General features: G+C 39.0%; 1 protein-coding gene across 1 annotated transcript in view; it reads left to right on the top strand.

Moving 5' to 3' along the window:
• kcnq1.1 (potassium voltage-gated channel, KQT-like subfamily, member 1.1) overlaps positions 1-20,387 on the top strand; it is a 52,192-nt gene extending 31,805 nt beyond the window's left edge. The window contains exons 10-17 of the mRNA XM_034220939.1: positions 1,587-1,725; positions 5,374-5,430; positions 7,007-7,136; positions 16,640-16,715; positions 17,258-17,352; positions 17,895-17,941; positions 18,042-18,103; positions 18,883-20,387. Of these exons, the coding sequence (XP_034076830.1) occupies positions 1,587-1,725; positions 5,374-5,430; positions 7,007-7,136; positions 16,640-16,715; positions 17,258-17,352; positions 17,895-17,941; positions 18,042-18,103; positions 18,883-19,137 (861 nt within the window). The 3' untranslated portion in view covers positions 19,138-20,387. The remainder of the gene's footprint in view (positions 1-1,586; positions 1,726-5,373; positions 5,431-7,006; positions 7,137-16,639; positions 16,716-17,257; positions 17,353-17,894; positions 17,942-18,041; positions 18,104-18,882) is intronic.
• Positions 20,388-20,607: the final 220 nt, after the last annotated feature.

Raw genomic sequence — 20,607 nt, 5'->3', positions numbered from 1 at the left:
TGTGTTCCAGTCAGGCTTTCGTCCAAACCACAGCACTGAGACTGCTCTTGTAAAGGTCTTCAATGACATCCACTTAAACACAGACAGTGGCAGAACTTCAGTGTTAGTATTATTAGATCTCAGTGCTGCGTTTGACACTGTTGACCACAATATATTACTCGACCGACTAGAAAACTGGGTGGGACTTTCTGCAACAGTTCTAAATTGGTTTGAATCCTACTTAAAGGACAGAAAAAACGTTGTTTCTATAGGTAAATACACATCTGAGTTGACAAATATGACATGTGGGGTACCTCAAGGCTCCATCTTGGGGCCTCTTCTCTTTAACATCTACATGCTACCACTGGCTCAGATAATGAAACAATTTCACCAGGAGACTATTCTCCAGTTAAAACACTGAGTAAGTGCATTGAACAAATCAATGACTGGATGTGTCAGAACTTTCTCCAATTAAACAAAGACAAAACTGAGGTAATGGTTTTTGGAGCCAAGGCAGAACGTATAAAAGTTAGCGCTGAGCTTCAGTGTGCAATGTTCAAAACAACAGATAAAGCCAGAAATCTAGGTGTAGTCATGGACTCTGACGTGAGTTTCAACAGTCACATTAAAACAGTTACTAAATCAGCCTACTATCACCTAAAGAATATATCTAGGATTAAAAGACTAATGTCACAGCAGGATTTGGAAAAACTTGTCCATGCTTTTATCTTCAGTAGACTGGACTACTGTAATGGTGTCTTTGCAGGTCTCACTAAAACATCTATTAGAAAGCGGCAGCTAATTCAGAACGCTGCTGCTCGAGTCCTCACTAACACTAAGAAAGTGGATCACATCACTCCTGTTCTGAAGTCTTTACACTGGCTTCCTGTGTGTCAAAGAATAGATTTCAAAAATACTGTTGCTGGTTTATAAAGCTTTGAATGGTTTAGGCCCAAAATACATTTCTGAACTACTGCTAAATTATGAACCATCCAGATCTCTCAGGTCTTCAGGGACTGGTCAGCTTTCTGTCCCCAGAGTCAGAACTAAACATGGTGAAGCAGCGTTCAGTTATTATGCTCCAAATATCTGGAACAAACTCCCAGAAAACTAAGGTATGCAACTGCCAGCAGAACGCCAGCTGCCGTTCAATATTAGTATTGATTATTCAATATTACTGCTGGGCCTACTTGGCTATTCGACCATGCCCACACTAATGCATACACTTCAAAATGTTGTTTCTGTGTCAAAAGTGTTCCCTCTAGACTCAGGGTCTCACCTCAAAGTTGTGAAATCACAACAATATAAAATTATTTAAATATAAAGTAGTCAATTTGATTAATGTCCTGCTGCACTTAGACCTCAATCAAATAGTTTATACATGAATTTAACAAAAATAGAAATGTACATCATTGACAACTTATTTTATTGGCTTTTTTCAAACATACAGTCTACAGACTACAGATTCACAAGGCTGCATTTTTTGGCCATATCAGTGACAGCCTAAAAAGTAAGTCTGCATTTTTATCTTTCCATAAAGTGTGAACAGGGTTTTGCTATCCACAGGAAAACTTTCTTGAGCTGAGAATTTTGTATTTCTTGGGCAGGTGAAGATAAGGAGGAAGCTGAAGAGCAGTGACAAGGACAACGGTCCAACTTCTCCCACAATTCCCAGCATCACGTTCGACTCTGTATTCGACAGTGGCAGAGAGCTGAGCTCAGATGTGTACAGCACTGTGGGCACAGGTAAAGATAGGACAAACCGTACATTATTCTTATCTCTGATGCAGTAGGTTGGGTTGCTTTTACCTTTATCAGTGCAAAGACCTTGTATACAACACAACGCATTTGAGAACACACTCTAGATGTTACAGTAAATAGGGCTACATTTTTAAATATGCATTATCTCTCGCAATGTCACTCAAGGTGAACACAAGTTTGAAAGGAAAAGCCTGAAGCTGTGCTGGCTACAAACCACACATTCAGTGATGATAGAGTAAAAAGGAAATGTTGGAAGATTAGATCTTCAGTTGTAGCCACAGGAGGTGGAGAGGACAAAGTCCAGGCATTAAAGATGGATGAGCACAATTCAGCAAGAAAATGTGAGGTTGCATTGATGAGCATGAACTCCACTATTGCACTGTTGTACTTTGAAAACTCCACACAGTTGACTGTATACTGCAGGATCAAAAGTTTAGGGCTAAGAGTGATATAAAGAAGCAATTAAAATCATACACTGCATCTCTCTAAAGCTATTTAAGGCAGCCTGCATGTTCTCTCTCCACACGTCTCCAATCAATACATTTCAAATGTGTTGCAGTTTTTGTTTTTTTAAATTAAAACATTTTTATAGCAGAATCTCAGTTGACTTTAATTTTACAAATGCTTTTGGTGCGGCAGCGGTTCTGCACACGGAGATGTGTGGACTCACAGGCAGAGCAGTTCAAAGCAATCAAGCGTTTACTTGATCAGAGGTTCAAGGCCCAATCCAGCAATCAGTCAGCGAGGGAGAGCTAAACAGGCGATGGGGCAGGCAAGCAGAACAGGGAATCAGCTGTCTGGAAACAAAAACAAAGGATGGACCACTAAGACTGTGTGATGCAGACTATATGGCACATGACAGGAAGGTTGCTATAAGGGAATAGGGGAGAGTTGTGCCTATATAATGGCTTGGTGATCCCCTGGCTAGTGCCATCATCAGGTATGAACATTTTCATTTGTCTGCACTGACAAAGATCGCTAAATAAGAGTCCTTTATTTGGATTTTGTTTAATGATTTTTTTTGTTAGATGCCTGAAATAAGTTATACACTCAACACTACCTTAAGATATGTTCATGTTTTGTTACAACCATGTTTAATACCTCATCATAGCTTTGAAGTGTCTTAAAAAAGAGTGACTTTGACTTAAGTGCCATTTTCTTAATGTCTTTCGTTTTTTGTAAAGCACTTTGAATTGCCTTGTGTTGAAAGGTGCTATATAAATAAACTTGCCTTGCCTTAAGAGGATGTCAAGGAATTCTTTACTTTAGTCAGACTTTGTAGCCTCATTGTGCTTATACTGTTTTAAACTAGTATGTTCCAATTGTAATTTTTCTAAATTCTCTCAAAAACCCAAAACAAGTTGAACACCTTGTGGTGGTGATATTAGCAGCCTTCAGGGGTGGACTGGGACAAAAAATCACCCCGGGAATCTCACCCAGCCCAGCCCACATGAACTGTCAACAGGGGGGGGTGCTAGTGCACTGTCAACGAGGGGGGGGGAGGTAGGGGTGCTAGTGCACTGTCAACGGGGTCGAGCCTCGCTGCGGGGAAACGGTGGACCTAGTGGCCCGACCGGCCCACTTCGGTACCGGCCCATTAGGATTCTCAAAAGTGAGCTAGGGAAGCTTTAAACTTGTTGTCTTTGTTTAGAGCAAAACAGTGTGTGAGTGTTTCACCCATCACCACATCTATCAAATATTAATCTGCCCTTAGATATCATCCCAGTCATTTTCTAATATCAACATGCTTTTAGCTCATATTCACTTCATGTTCTAGCGACCATGAGTTTGTTGGATCCTATATTTTTTCAGAACAGAGAGCAGACTCAAGGTATTTAAGAAGTATCAAATAGAGCAGTGACTAAGAGTGATAGACAGACAGCGTATTACAAATATGAATCAGAGCACAAATGATCCTCCACCTACAACCTTCTGACAGTCTTTCTGAAAACCTTGGAATAAGATTTACTGAGCTGTTTTCTTAAAACCTAAACACCTCCCCAGAGCAACAAACACTCGAGAAATTCAAAATCCTCCTTGACATAATTATTCATTTTAACCCTAATGATATCCCTTAATGTGTTCTCCTCATTGTGTATTATGCACTTATTTGAAACCATACCTTTTGAAGTCAGTGCTGCATGGAGGGCATTAATGGTCAAAATGAGATACGAGAGAGGATAGTGTGTTGTTTTCAATAGGAGATAAATATGGATACTTTTAGCATGCCTGTAATATGTGAACATCATATTAGATCACACTCTTTGTTGTGCTTATATAACCTTTTTATTTAACACCAGCTGGTAACCTGAAAAGCTGCCTGGCCAACATGTAGATGTGCAAATGGTTTTGCTTCGCACCCAGACCTGAGTGCAACAGCAGAATTTAATTTGCCCATGAAGATGTGCTTGTCTGTTCACTTTGTGTTCAATGAAAATCAGTGTCTTTTGATTTGAAGCTAAATAGATTCCACAGGTCGCACTGCATATCTAAAATCTACAACATGCTGCTTTTAACTATGAATCATTTAGCTAAATTGCCGCATTGCCATCTGGTGTGTGGTAACACTGGCTGGGTACACAAGTGATCTGCTGCTTGGAGTCAGCTAACATTATTGTCATGCATGGCTTTTAAGAAACACAACCTCTGTCTTTAAAATTCAATCATTTCAGACGGAAATTCAATTGTTACCTTACTGGATATTAAATTCAAGAGAAGTGAACTACTATTTCCACACAGTTATCAATTTATTAGGTACACCTATTTAAAATAAATGCAGCATAACAGCAGCTGTACAATAAATGAATCAAAGTTATAATGTCAGCTTGTGTTGGATTTGTTGCAGAGAGGTGATGATTCAAAATGAGTTTACACAACATTTCAATATTTTAAGTGACCATTTGACTAGATCAACAGGAAATGGCACTGTTGCATTGACCAATGAGTAACCTGCTATGCTGTTTACAGATCCTTGCAGTGTACAAATGGCTGCTGCTATTTTGCTATGGTCACAACTGTGCAGGAAACAGTCGCAAATCTAGATTTAGTTTGAAGATGCGTGTGGTTCAAGCAGAGGGGGGGGGGGGGGGGGGGGGGATAAGTATGAAAGATCTGTTAAACTTCATCAATCATTTTGGAGGAAGCCTTTTTTGCATACATTATTTTAAACTGCAAAAATATGATTTGGTCCACCCTATTTATAACAATGAAGGGAACATAAAGGCCTCCCGCTGTATGTGTGTATATATTCTCTAATTCTGTGTCTAAATGGTATTCTTTATCTAAATCAACTGCCTATTTCTGTGTCCTTTTCCTCTCTTGATGTTTTGTCTGTAGCTGGTTCTGCAGGACTCCACACTCTGGCAGGATGTGGTGAGCTGCTGTTAGTGTCCACGTCCAGCACATGTCCTCAGTGCCCTTACTGTCCTCACTTGCTCTCCTTTTTATCTTCTGTTACTCTAAAAGCACAGTTTTTTACATGCTCCTGTTGTTTTATGTTTGAGTAATGATGTGAGTGATGAGTAGAACATTGAATGCTTTGCACCATAGCTTGCAACTAATATTTTGTTTGTCCTGTTGTTGTGCTGTGGTAAAGATTTGTAATGGTTGTGTTTCCTTTCACGTGTATTTCAGATTGCCAGCAGACCTGGACATCTCTGTCCTCCCTTCAGTTCAGCTCACCACCTCCAGGTAACAACATGATGTTATGATATGATATTCAGGTTGCTTTTTCTCTAAAGTAATAAACAGTCGCATCACATAGGTCATTTTAAGAGTGAACTACAGTGTGATGCGTTTATAAGGGGCCTCATTTTCGGTTCATATTTTTTTTCCACCTCTACTGTGAACTGTTTACATAATTGAATGTATAACAAGGTCTCTATTTCTCATACTGCCTGTTCTGCAGCAGCTCTTTTCACCCTCTGTCTGAAACGACTGGTTAGCTGGCGAGCTCTGTTGTGATTGGTCAACCAATATGAAATGTCCATCCCCTTAGCCCATCACGCAGAATGTGTTGGAGCACTAGCCAATATTACCGCAAATGTTACACAGTAATGTAATTATGTTACGGAAGTAAACAAAGAAGTCCAATGGAGACGCTTCAGGCAGGGGGGGGAGTGTCTGGGAGAGAAACTCCTTCTGGAGGGAACCTTGGGATTTTAGCCTTTGCAGAGCATTTACATGCACATACATTAACCTATATAACACTACAGGGAAGGGAAAACCTCCAACAACATAATAAGGACTCTTTATTATGATCTGTGAAATAAGGTATGCCATTTGTTTTGAAAAGAGCTTAATAGTCATCTTACTCAGGGAAACAATTGTACAATTTGTATAATGTAAATATTATCAGGAAAATCAAGTGAATGGACTTTAAACCATTCAGAAGTCCTGTGTTTCTATTTTCGCACTCCAGGGAGTACCAACATGATATGTTGTTTTAATAAGACACCTCAGTTGAAGTTAATTTATATGAAAAATGTTGTTTTTATTGTGCACTCAAGGGAATATCAATCAAACGAATATAGGTGTATTCAATTTAATTGTGGGGTAGGTAAGTTTCAGAAACCGGCTCGAGTGCACTAAAATTTGAAAGTACACAGCCGAAACTGTAAAAAATACTTTTTACAGTATTACGGCTTCCACAGATGACTTTTTTTTATGGATTTTTTGTCAAAGCACTTAAGATATTCATTGCTATCGGGATGTTAAGAGCATTCTATGGAATATAACAAAAAGTGTATCTCGAGCCGGTTTCTGAAACTTACCTACCCCACCTTTAAGAACAGCCTTTGTCTGTTTTTGCAAATGAGCTGTTCTGAACAAAATGTTTCTCACAAGCACCAAATTATTTTGAAATTGCCACATTATACAAGATCACTTTTTGTCCCATCAGAAAATGAGAGCTCGGTAATTTTCTTAAACAGAGCAAGCAATCACACAGACCGGGTCATAATGTTCCCACAATGTATTACCTTCCATAATGCATCAGGGATTTTAGCCATTTACTTCAGCTGTGACTTTTAGCTCAGCAAGCACATTCACCATAAAGGCTCAATTACTTCTGTTTTGTTGATAGAAGCAGCAAGAGATTAAAGCAAGCATTTAGATCAATTGAATTAAAGTAAATCACCACACCTCGACCTGACCCGAGTCCCAATCTATAAAACAGCACAACTTAACCAGCAGCATCTGTGAATGTCCTGGATACACATATATATGGATAACTAGTCTAATGTGTGTGTTTGCGTGTGATTGGCAGTGAACAGAAGCCCAGGCCTGCTGGACGTCCACTCTCCCCCCCCCCTGCGGAGGAATTGCAGCTTTGCAGATGACCTGGAGCAGGAGGCGGAGCCGTACAATGAGCTGGTTCCTGTCAGCTCCAGGTCACAGTGAGTTCATCCCCGTTGCATAGATGCCGTGTTTACGAACGTATTTTAAAGATCTCCTAACATGCAATTTTGAGGCATATTCTCAGATATATAAAAATATATAAAAAATATGTCTATGATGTGTTTTGCTCAAAATACCAAACAGATCATGCATTTTAGACATCCCTCATATCCCTCTGTTTCAGCCCTGTTAGAGAATGGCTGATTCTGGTTCCTTAGCTTTTTAAAAAAACAACAAAAAAAAGAGCGGAGGAGCTAATGCCTGCTTAGAATTCTACCGGCAGATACTCTAAATGCTGCCGTGATTAAACGCAATATCATGTTCCATACCACATCAAGGATTATTTCTGAAACAGTATGGAGCTCAAAAAAGGTGAGTTCCTTTCTTTATTTCCTGCTTCTTTACACATACTCTCTCAAGTACAGGTTAGCTCTGAGTGTTAGCGATGCTTGCTAATGTAAACAAAGACCATATAACGTCCAAAACACGCAGTGCATTGTTTCTGATAGGGCCGTTGGTGTAAAGCCAGCCCACATTTCCAATATTACGTCATATCGGCAGAAAATCTGGATTAACTCCGTTGTAGCCCGTTTTTGAGATTTCGTTATGGAGGAAAAGAGAGAGGGTTTTATTTTCTGACACTTTGTGAGTTCCCTGACACACCGGGGACACATATTTATGTATAAAATATGTTAAAAAGTGCATTTTGCATGATAGGAGACCTTTGAAGACGACGTATGTCAGTGTTTGTGTGTGTTTTTTTGTCTTTATAATTAAATTAAAAATTAAAAATTAAATTAAAAATTAAAAAGTGCATTTTGCATGATAGGAGACCTTTGAAGACATCGTATGTCAGTGTTTGTGTGTGTTTTTTTGTCTTTATAATTAACCATTTGAATATGCCAAGCCTCACAGCAGATTTCTCTGCTGTGAAATTATTCTCTATTAGGGAAAAACACTTGTGCATGCCGAGACACTTTGGACAGCGAGAGACTCCACCTGATACGAGCAAATGAGCGTACAGTAACTGTAGTGTAATATAAGTGCATAGTAAGTGAAACAAATGGCACGACAGTTTTGAACTATGGGATTTCCTCTTTTAGACGCTGGGGTAATGATGCAAAGTGGGAATTGCATGCAGCAGCATTCTTGGCAAAAATCACTTTGTGCTCTGCTGACACCAAAATACATTACCAGCTGTTCACATAGCAAAAGCCACATCACATCACAATGCTAAATTGAACCTTTATGAGAAATATCTTTTTTCTTATCAATGAAAATGTTTGCTTTTGGTAAATAAATGTAAGATGCAGCTTGTATTATTGATGTTATATTTCTGCAGCTGCCTTGGTATTGACAACACAGTGCAGGATGTATTGGTAAGTTGAAGATGATTGAGGTTTTAAGAGGTTTTCGCTAAACTACAAGACTTTTGTTACAAACAGACAGAAATTGCACCTCTCCTAACAGACATGGTCTTTAAAGTGTAACTAAAGAAGCTGGGATTGAAACAGGTAGGTAGGTGGGAGGCAAAGGTTTTCAGCCTCCTGGAAAAACATTTGTCATGTTTCTCACGTTGTATTGTTTATTTCTATCTCAGGAAGCAGTTGGACCAATTTCTAGAGAAAACAAAGGTGCAGAAGCTGTTCCATTTAGGCAACCAGCACGCATTGAGCCGAGGCAAAATACTTTGCCTCAGTTGTAGTTTTAATTGAAAACATTGAAGCACAATTTAGTTGAAACATAAATAATGCAACTTTTTTAACAGGCTGTTATAGCTGTTGGAGCTACTCCTAAATCGGTAGAAAGTCCACCAACTTAATCAACAGTCAAAGAATGGCGGATTTAGAGCAATGGGGGGAAAAGATTGGCATTAAAGAATGAGCTCTCTGCTCAACAAATAGGGAAACCACCAACTTGAGCACAATATAAGCAACCCGGTATCACGGCAAGACGTGAACATGTGACGATTTACCATGCTGGAAGACGTGAAGATGTCACGATTTCGTCCCTTCAAACGTGACAGTTACACGGTATTGTTAACATGGCCCAACTAGTGGAGAAATACCCGGAAATGCCAAGCAAATGCTCTACCCCAGTGACCACCAACTGGCGGCCCGCGGGCCACATCCGGCCCGCCAGACATTCTCATCCGGCCCGCACGACGGGGGTGACTGCGGCGTGGTTACTGCGTTCGCAGTAACCACTGTGTGCAGTACCGGAGTCCAACAGAGAGGCAGCAGCTGCGGGACAGTAGACTGCGTACTGCAAAACCTTCCCTGCCTTGAAGAAGAAGTGATCCTTCGTTGTGAACAGAGCCATATAATAGAATTATTCTATATATAATAATTATATTATATGGCTCTGGTTGTGAAGAGTCTGGTTTGTGCGCTCCGCACCACAGCAGTAGCCCTGCTGCGACAGAGTCCAACAGAGAGGCAGGAGCTGCGGGACAGTAGCCTAGAAGCAGGGTTGGGTTGTAACGGAATACATGTAACGGCGTTACGTAATCAGAATACACAAATCAAGTAGGCTAACTGTATTCAGCTGGCGTTACATTTGAAAAACGAGTAATCTGATTACAGTTACTTTCGTAAACCTGAAGTGAATACATTTTGGAATACTTATTGGAATTATTGGTGGAAAAATTTCCTCACAAAATGTAATATTCATTACCGGCAGAGCTGTGTGTGCACACTGCACGGCGCTGCAGCATGTCTGTGAGCGAGAGAGAGATGCAGTGTCTGTGAGGCCCCGCCCCCGCACGCAGAGAGAGAGAGATCTCTTTTAAAATATATTGACAGTTAGAAACGGAGATTGTTAGATAAAATGTGCAAGATAACCTTTATGTAGAATTTCTTTATTGTCGAAATGATGACATTTCATAACGGGATCAAATCAAAGTGAATGGCCTGCTGCTGCTGAATGCCTGGGGCAAGTGACTGGAAAACGTTTAAAAAGTTATAACATCGTTTCAGATAATAAATAATAATGATAAATCATTCTATTTAGGCGCGCCTTTCAAAGCACCCAAGGACACCTTACAATTCATAACATATTCTAAGGAAAGGTTTTAAGACAGTACAAAGAATGCAGTCCGGGGGATGTTTTGTATGTGTGGTGCAGATGAGAGGGAGCTGTCCAGAATGACACCAAGATGTTGTGTTTGAGTTCTTGATAAGCCATTAAAACAGTAAAATACGTGTCTCCTGTTCGCGTCTATCGTTATTCCAACCGTTTAGATTTTGCTTCCGCATTACGCAAGAACGTAGCTCTACGCGATAGCGTCATAGCCTTCTTCTTCGGCTGTTATTCTTCGGCTGTTATAGCGGTCGCAGCAGGATGAATAGTTGTTTTTTGTCTTTCCAAAGGATTTGTTGACTGAAAGTAAACGATCCTGTTTGTTTGTTGACTGAAAGTAAACGATCCTGTAATCAAAGCCATATCGAAGATTCCTGAGATTGTATTACTGGTGTTTTATCATCTATAAATAGCCTGTGTGTATTCTCAAATGTCGTTTTCAGGACAAACAAAAGACGTTTTAAATATCTTATCTTATCAGCAGAATATTGAATATAACCTTGACTATTACTGTGCACTTCATTTATTTGACAGCATTATTTAATGATACTATTTTATATATATATATTTAATGATACTATTTTATATATACATTTATTCATATACACACACACTTATATGTACTCACACATATATTTATTCATAAATATACACAGATGTATTCATTCATTTATACACACACAGCATTATTTAATGATACTGTTTTATATATATACACACATTTATAAACATATAAACACACACTTATATGTACTCACACATGTATACACACAGATGTATTTCTACACTCTGGTACTTGTACCTTTACTCAAGTACAGTACAAGATCTTATCACTTCTTACACCTCTGGAAAGCACTTTTATGTAAAGGAATACATTTTTATAAATGTCCCAACATTTCATTTTTATATTTTAAAAACGTTTATATGTTATTAATGTCAAATGTTATATGTTGTATTATATAACAAAATAGACATTAAATAAAATATTAAATAGATACCTTTACATCCTAAACAGAAGGTCAAAACGTTAATATGTTACATGACAAACAAAAAAACGAAACATTATATAGGCTATATATACAGATGTTTGCTAATGTATCCCTCTTATATCCATCAGGAATTAATATTAAATGATGAATTAACATTACCTCAGCACTGCATAAGTGTGGTCAGCACTGCATAAGTGTGGTCGTCAGTCATATTGACAAAGAAGCACTATTATATTATTATAATTATAATTATGGGCGTTTAAAAGGACGGTATTTCGCTTGTCAGATTCATATTTGCTGCCCATAGAGATGTAACGCCAGGTTGCTATAACAGCCAAAGAAGAAGGCTATGACGCTATCGCGTAGAGCTACGTTCTTGCGTAATGCGGAAGCAAAATCTAAACTGGGTTGGAATAACGATAGACGCCTCCTGTTCACCAAAACATACCCATCTGTTATGGAAAAATAAAGTATTCTAAAAGTATTCTAAAAGTAATCTGAATACGTTAAAGTAGACCCGATTCCAACGTTTAAGGCACGTAACTGTAACTGTATTCTGATTACTTTCAGAGCCATGTATTCAGTATTTAGTAACTGATTACAGAACACTCAATACCCCCCCCCGGTCTACAACTTCAAAATTATGGACTATATAAAAATCGCTGGCCCGCGATAGTGTCTATTGGATACATTTTGGCCCTTGGACAAATATAGTTGGTGATCCCTGCCCCGACGGTCGGTTGTTATTGTCAATATTAATATAATTTTATTTTTTTTTTTTAATAGTCACACTCGATTTCGCCGATTTTCTTGTTTCCCCAGCTGGTCGACACCTCTTTTAGCAGAAACAAAGGCTACATTAATGTATTAAATCGATGTTAATCCATGTGTGTGTTTGTGGAATTAACCGACGTGACGTTGTGCGATTGCGTTGCCAGGCAACAGCTTTGGTTCATGTTAATTTACAAACTCTTCAACTAGAACCCTAGTTATATTTTAAAACATTTTAGAAGGCCTCACGAAATACTTTAATGTAAATTAAAATGTAAATGTGAAGGAATGTGTGTATAACTAAATACATCCGTCATTAACAATACCGGAAACAGTCGTAAGCAAGATCCTCAGCTCGGTGATTGGATGTTATAGCCGCAAAGCACGTTGGGATATGGTGTTTATGCGATGTGAAATCCGAAAACATTTAAAAAACATAAAATTATACTTTATTCCGAGTGTGCTTGCTTTTCTCTTTGAAAGTCATCACATAACGGCATTGTAATACACGGTTTGGCTGCATTAAATATTACATATCTGCCGTAGTTCTTTATTTATAGAGCCCTGATGAGAAGACTTCTGGACAAACAGGAAGAAATGCCGCCGCAACTGAATATGTGACGTGGATCATAAATATATCAGCAATTAAACAACATCTTCAATTTCTCTTCACACAATACGTCTCCTTGCAGTATCAACACTAATTCGGCTGACTTTTATATTTGATCCAATTGGTAGATAGGCTGTATTTACAGCATAACGGTGCACAGCTGATAGAAAGGGACACCTAGTGGTTAAAGCACGTTATTTAATTGTATTATTTTTATTATTAGATATTAATAGGAGGATATGAAAAACGGACAAACTAATAAGGCTTTATTTAAACATTAAAGAATACTTTAGGTTAAGGTCTTCTTTTGAATAAGAAAAAAGCTTTGGGGGTAAATATTAAGTAAATATTAAGCCTGACAAAGTACTTATATATTGCTTTCCTGCAATGTTAACTATGTTTAAGCACTTATTTTATCTGATATTATATATATTTATTATACTCTTATACGATGTATGTAGATAGTATAAGAAATGTGCAGAATATGACTGTTTAATGGTGGAGGTATACACACATATGGATGGATGTCCACTGTTGAGGAACCTGCGATCCAAGTTTTTCATTAATTATTCTCTACTGATTGTTAATTAAAGACTGTATAATGGCTATTTTGCACATCCCTTTCAAGATTTCCTAAGGTTTATTCACATATCATATACACAACTACGGTGTAGTTGCAATGAATGAAAAACTTGGGTCGAGGCCCTCGATCGATCAATGTTTAGATGAATCTTAGGAACTTCCTTTCCTAAGATCCATCTAAACATTGCCATAGAGAGGCAAAGTCCCTCCCTTTCCGGGGGAGCTCCATGGGACCTTATTTCGTAAAAATTATGTATTGAAGTCAATGGAGAGAGAAAGATTATCTTTCGATTCCGTTTGAATTGTGCCACAAATCACACATATGATGTTTGTCAATTGAAAAGATAATTTTGCAAGTCAAAAATATTAAAATGTGTTGTAAAACTGTGAAGTAACACATTTTTTTGTGTGAAACGCTCAATGAACTACATCTCCCGTCTCGCACCAAACACCAAGACGGCCGTCACGTTGGCACATTTCACTTCTTTCTTTCAGAATGAGGCGAAAAGTATTAAAAGAGGTGAAAATCACTACAAGTCTGGGCATGTTGAGAGCTGTACATACACAAAAGGGGAGTTAGTCCGTTCCGTAAGAGCCAACATGCGGGACCAGGATTCTGGGATTTGTAGTCTTTCAATTTGCGTATTTTTCATAGTCTTATATTTCAACAGTTTTTCGACAAACTGTGACTTTTTTGACATGGAAATATTTTTTAAGATTGACAAACATCATATGTGTAATTTGTGGCACAATTCAAACGGGATCGAAAGATACGTTTTCTCTCCCCATTGACTTCAATACATAATTTTTCCGAAATAAGGTCCCATGGGTCGGAAGTAGATGGGCGGGACTTCGCCTCTATTGAGGAGTGAGTGTGATGCGCACGCAGTTTGCCCAAAACCGGAAGCTGGGTTGTAGCTATCATAGCAGCTAATATGAAATTTCCGTTTTTGACAACAATGGAATGATGGATTATCAATATTCATTTTAAAGTGATACAGACACATTGGATTAACCTTCAGCAGCGTTTTTATCGTTTTAATGCCATTGAACACAACTTTTGATCAGAAAAACAGGAAAGGTAAGACATATTTGCCGTTTTGGCTCAGCTAAATTGTGTGTTGTCTGGTTTCGCCTTCGCTGCCTGCGTTTTGTCGCACAGTGATGATACTTATACCCAGTGGTGTAGTTTTTACTGGGGGGACGCTATTTTAATTAGGTCATCCCAAACAATGCCACACAAGTGCACTCACAAAACGGGCAGACAGGTCCACAGAAACTACCGGTATGCTTAGTCCTATTTTAGTTACTGTACTGCAAAAAGTAGACGGCGCTGCGCTCAACACACAGATTCAAAACCATGGGCACACTGGCACATAAACATAAGCTACAGTATATTCTCTCTCTCTCTCTCTCTCTCTAAATCCGAACTGGATGAACAAACTTTGCAGCCCAGTTTCCCAGCTCTTTGCAGTCTATCCACGGGTATGCCTCTTGTTTCCTCTGCCACATCTCCTCCGTCCATACCTCTGGGAAAGGTGAGCTTGAGCTAGCCAGGGGAACGTTGCTAGCGCAGCTAACGTTAACGCTAGCATTATCCATGTCTTTAGGCGGCGATTCTGATGATGTAGTAGCCTACTAGTAGCAGCTTCACTTGTAGCTTCGGTGCTGCTAGCCTCTTTCTTCTTGTGAATTATATTCTTTTTAGAAAAGAAGTAAAGTAAAAATGTTTGCCTGCCATTACAGAGCTTTTTCGTTAGCGTTATTGAGGGAAAGAGCTGCCGCAAAATCGGCGGGCGACACCCCCAGTGGGTGTGTCACTGACACACCCCCAGCTCGCTGCGCGGGGTCACGAGCGTGATGACGAATCATCATTTTTTAAGGAAATCGTTTTTATTTTTTATTATAGTTACTGTGAAATGTTTTTGTTACAAACTCAGACACTTAGGAGATAGGACCCAATTGCACGACCCGGGAGACAGAGGTAAAGTATTTGTAATATACTTTATTTTTCCAAAATACAGCAAAAACAACAAAAAAAGGTCACTATCAAATCTCAAGTTTGAGATGACAAAAATAGAGAACCAAATGAAAATCGCTCACGTGGTGAGGAACAAAACTTAACCATAGCACTAAGAGAGCATAGACCTGACTGTGGCAAGAGACAAGACCTTCCGTGGCAAAAAACGAACTGACACTGAACACTGGGAGACAGGGGAATTTAAACACAGGGTAACAAGACACAGGTGGGAACAATCAGGGGCGGGGCTGACACTGATGAGCACAGGAGACACAGAAGGGGTGACAGGTGAAAACAATCAGGAAATTAGACACACCAGGGAAACTAACGACAGACATGAAAACACCGGGGGAAAGACCAGACAATACACAGGGAGGAAAACATGACAAGGAGAAAAGCAAAACACCCACTACCAGACACACAAAACTAAAAACGTGACACAACACAAGAATCGTGACAGTGTTGAAAGGGGGAGATAGAAGGGATGACATTGCCCGAGGCTTCTGCTCAGGAGTCAAATCTGTGTACAGCTCTAACCCAAGCCCCCAGGAAGTGCGCCGGACTCTGAGGAACAAATTAGCTCTGTAAGCGCACATACAGGTTCTTCTGCTCTGACAGCTAGGCATGACGGGTAATCTGTGACGTTTCGCTCTCTCAAAAGTTGGGCCGTTTTGTCCTCATGCGCCAATGAGCAGCTCTCATAGGAAAGAACGAGACCCCGCCTCCGACGCTGTATCCAGTTCTTATTATACATCCATGCTCTAACCACTGTCCGGCGGCCATGTCACTCATTTTGCAGTTATACAACCACCATTTGTTGTGGAAATGTGGGAAAAAAAATAATAAGGATCTACATTTCGTTGTAAAAAGGATCTACATTTCGTTGTAAAAAGGATCTACATTTCGTTGTAAAAAGCTACATTCAAGATTATGTCTATTGCATTGCCAATGAAAGCCAATTATGAGACAAACACACAATTTGTTCCTGTAGTCTCACCTGGACTTGACAAAGCACGGCTCAGCCCTCACACACATTAACTTTAAATGGTAACGAACCCAGATTGTAACTGGTCAATTAATATTATAATAGAGGCAAAATGAACTACAATTATTGTGGGCCTTTTATGCAGGATTTAAAACCCTTACAAAACCTTGATCCCATTCAAAGAAAGTCCGAAGGGAGAGGCTTTTGATGTGGACTGAACATCAACAATTCTCCCCTAAGTTTAGGTGTGAAGGTCATATTAAGCATCTTTTCACGATGATGTGTGTGAAGAAAAATAAATGTGGAGTTTTTAAATGGCTGACCTTGATGTTAAAGTTTCCAGGGTTATTCTCTGTTTTCTAATGCTTTCTCTAACACATGAAAAGTCCTTTTCACCACACTCAGCTTCGTTTCGTTTTCCCAGGAGAAACTTCAAAGCATTCATATGGAACTCTTTTACACAGATTGACTGAGTCTCACCGAAAAGCCATCCGGGTGATCCAGAGAATGCGTTATTTTGTAGCCAAGAGAAACTTCCAGGTACGTGAGACACCATTTTACAGCTTTTTCTCACAGGCTGATTTTTCAGTGTTCACATTTGAGGTATCCAACTTACATGACATTGATTTATTATTAAGGGGTTATATAGGAGGTACAGTTATTATTTAGCATCTGACTTGACAAGCAAACACACACTCTGCAGTAGAGGTTGGGGAGTACCAAAAATAATGTTTGCCGCAGGGGAACGTACACTCGTGCCTACAGGTGGATAGAGGTTGATAACAGCCAGAGTTTGGAGTAGTCTTACAGCAGAGTTTGCAAATGAAAAGTGAGCAGAGCTTTGACAGCTTAAATGGATTGCCTCTTTCCAAACAATTTGCTGCAGCAAGTACTCTACTAAAACCTGCTCCCAGGGTTTGTTCATTTTCTATCAGTCTACGTAGAAGAATGATATATGAGGAAAATACAATGTACATTTGTTACATATTTGATATATATAAAGGGGTTATACCTAACAAGACGTTTATAATGAAGACAAATCTTTGATGTAAAAGTTCCAAACCTTTTTTCCCCATTTGTAGCAAGCTCGTAAGCCCTATGATGTGCGGGATGTGATCGAGCAATACTCCCAGGGTCACCTCAACCTCATGGTGCGAATTAAGGAGCTGCAAAGAAGGTACAGTGCTTGATGAATATCCAGCTTCATACAGTATGACTAATATACCCTGAGAAATGCAATGGTAGATGATGGTGTTTTTGAGACAGAAAATGTAAGACAATCCGGAAGCCTGCTTACTTTCAGAAAGTAAAATCAGCTCTGCTCCCAGACAACAATATCATATGTGCAATGATTTGAATTAGGTAAATGGTAAATTGACTGCACTTATACAGCACTTTATCAGGTCTTTATAACCCCTCAAAGCGCTTTACATACTACAAGTCACTCACGCATTCACACCTCATTCATTCCCTCACAGCCACAGACGCCCCGTGAAGATTTGGTTTTTAAACGGTTTACTTATTAATTATACTTTTATTCTTCCCCTTGTTGATGTACTGTCCCATTGCTGGTGTACAACTTTAAATGTCCGCATTGTGGGATTAATAGAGGATTATTTTATTTTCTAAAAAAGAACTATCTAAAACACAAGAGGAATGGCGGAGAAAATACAGAGGGAAAGTATACAACTCTCATTCATTTCCTGTTGTTTCTCTCAGACTGGACCAGTCTATAGGGAAGATAACTTTGTTCCAGTCGGGCTCCGGTAATGAATTACTCCACTGCTCTCAGAAAATATTTGACAGTAAATATGGAACAAACCACAGTCCTAATCCCCCTGTCTTTTTATGTACTTCCCTCTGAAGACCGAGACAAAGACAAAGGCACCAACTCAATCGGAGCCCGACTCAACAGGATGGAGGACAAGGTGGGGTTTGTTCAAAATCTGTCAAAAGCTTTTGCAATATTACTCTGAAGTTTAATGTTTCAGAGTATTATTTTACCATTTTATATTTTTAGCCTTTATGAAAATAAATATGTTTTTATTGACCACAGTTAAAAGACATTAAAAAGACACTTGAAATTGGGTAATGCAACAAAGGTTTACTTGGCTTTGTAATATAAAATAACTTTGCATAGACATGGCCCTGTTATTGTGGATTCAAATGAAAAACTTGAACAGCTTGTGCCAGCAAGCAGCAAACAATGAGAAACCTTGATGTTGTTTTCCTTTCAATTCTTTTTTAAGATGTGTCAAAACAAAGAAAAGCACTCATTTTGACAACCTCCCTTTAACTTGTTTTCCAAATACTCCTGACATACCTGCCTCTAAACCATGTGAAATCAAATCAAATGATTTAGTCACAAAATGAATTTAGTAAATAACAAGGTTTTTTTCGTTTACTAAATACAACTTAAGTGGTTGTGAATGTGTGGGTTTTCCATGTTTGCTGTTAAAGGCTCAGATGTATTATTATGGCTTTAATTTAATGTGTGTTATTAACTCATTTATTTTACTTTCACCAAATATAGTTTTGTCTAATGAGCCATGCACAATGTAGCAATAAATCAATGTGGCACAGGTCAATACTATGATGCCTTTGTCACACAATGGAATTAAAATATATCTCTACATCATAACATTTAAATAACTCTCAGCCAGAGCATTTTGTTTACTTTTATCAACATCTATTTAATCTTTCGTAGATATCGCACATGGACCAAACGCTAAACCGCATCGCAGAGTCCCTCACCTTCCTGCTGGCCCAGAGGGACCCGGGTGACTGTGAGGGTGGAGGTGGAGGGGGAGGCGGGGTGACAGTAAGGCAAGGAAGGACCTGTAATGTACTCCCGAGTCAGGACAGCCTGCCAAGCTATGACCAGCTGTCTTCATCACCTTCCCCCCTCTCCTCCAACACTGCAGCCGGCCCCCACCATGCCAGTCGGGAGGAGAACTGCTGAGACCAGGACGTTTTTCTCTTTTTAAAACAATTTATAAAATGTATTCAGATCAAACTAAGTTATCTATTAATCTATTTATCTGTTTGTCAGCTGCCCAAAATGTTGATAAAAGTATCCATTATGACTTGATTTAGACTTATTGACATTTGATTTACTATACCTTTCTTTTAGAAAAACATAGGATATATTATATAAGTATAAATCATTTATGTGAAAACAGCTTGTAACATTTGTGGTATATAACTATGAGGGTTTTTTTTGTTTTGTTTTTTAATCGTTTATATGAAGAGGGACAATGCATATTGATGAACATTTAAAACAAATAATGCTTTAAAACGTAAACATGCCGGATTTTAGCTTTGAGCTAATGTCCATCCGTAGTCCCTCACAGAGTTAGAGTTAAAAACTAAGTTTAACTGCAGTAACTAAACTTTAGTATAGTAATCCCTTAACTCTAACTGCATTTATTGCACTCCCTACAACAGAGATACTGACAACTGTAGCACTTACGCAATAAATGCATATTGATGGAGAATCTGTAGGAAGCATGAAAAGATAGTGGTATCCAAAGTGTTGTGGTTTCTGGTTATGGTCGGAAATGTGTTGGCCAATCATGTTTAATGAAAGTAAACAGTTTGCGTGTAGAGCAAAGAGAAGGAATGCAAATGTTGACTAATCATAAATTGTTTGACAATGATTTTGCTTTTTGTTAGCTTAAAATGTGCTTGTAAATGTACTTCTATTGACTTAGAATGCGTTTCAGACAAATAATGAGCCAAACACGGAAAAGGAAGTCTTGACCTGTTGATAAACACCTCAGCTTAGCTGTAATGCAAAGCGGTAACATTCAGCAAAAAACGTAACTTTATAGAGCAAACTGCTTTTTATTGACACTGAATGTAATGTACTGCAGGCCACTCCCACTTTGGCCTTGTGGCCCCGCTCCACCCCCAACTCTCAGGTCCAAGATTTGACCCAGTCTCTCCTTGTCATATTACTCTGTGCCTTTATCTTTATATCTAGCAGCTTTGCTGAATGTTGGCACAATGATAGTAACAATTAATTCAATCCATTATTGACATCTCAACAATGATTTTCAACATGTTCACGAGTCCAAGTCACTCTCGAGTCCCCACTTTTCGAGTCCAAGTCAGAGTCACCTAGGGAGAGTCGAGTCGGAGTCCAAGTCTGAGTCACCTAAGGAGTGTCCGAGTCGAGTCCGAGTCATCATTACCTGTGTTCGAGTCCAAGTCCGAGTCACCCAAGGAGTGTCCGAGTCGAGTCAGAGTCATCATTACCTGTGTTCGAGTCCGAGTCCAAGTCCGAGTCAGCCAAGAAGAGTCCAAGTCAAGTCCGAGTCACAAGTCTTTATATATTAATCTTAGTGGATACATTTGTTGAAATGTAGCTGCTCCTCTACATTGCTTTTATCCTGTCATGTTATATTAACTTGTCTATTGAACTGCTGTG

Source organism: Gymnodraco acuticeps, unplaced genomic scaffold (genome assembly GCF_902827175.1).
Source record: "Gymnodraco acuticeps unplaced genomic scaffold, fGymAcu1.1, whole genome shotgun sequence".
NCBI lineage: Eukaryota > Metazoa > Chordata > Actinopteri > Perciformes > Bathydraconidae > Gymnodraco > Gymnodraco acuticeps.
Note: the sequence above shows the minus strand (reverse complement) of the source record. Positions and strands in the feature narration are given on the sequence as shown.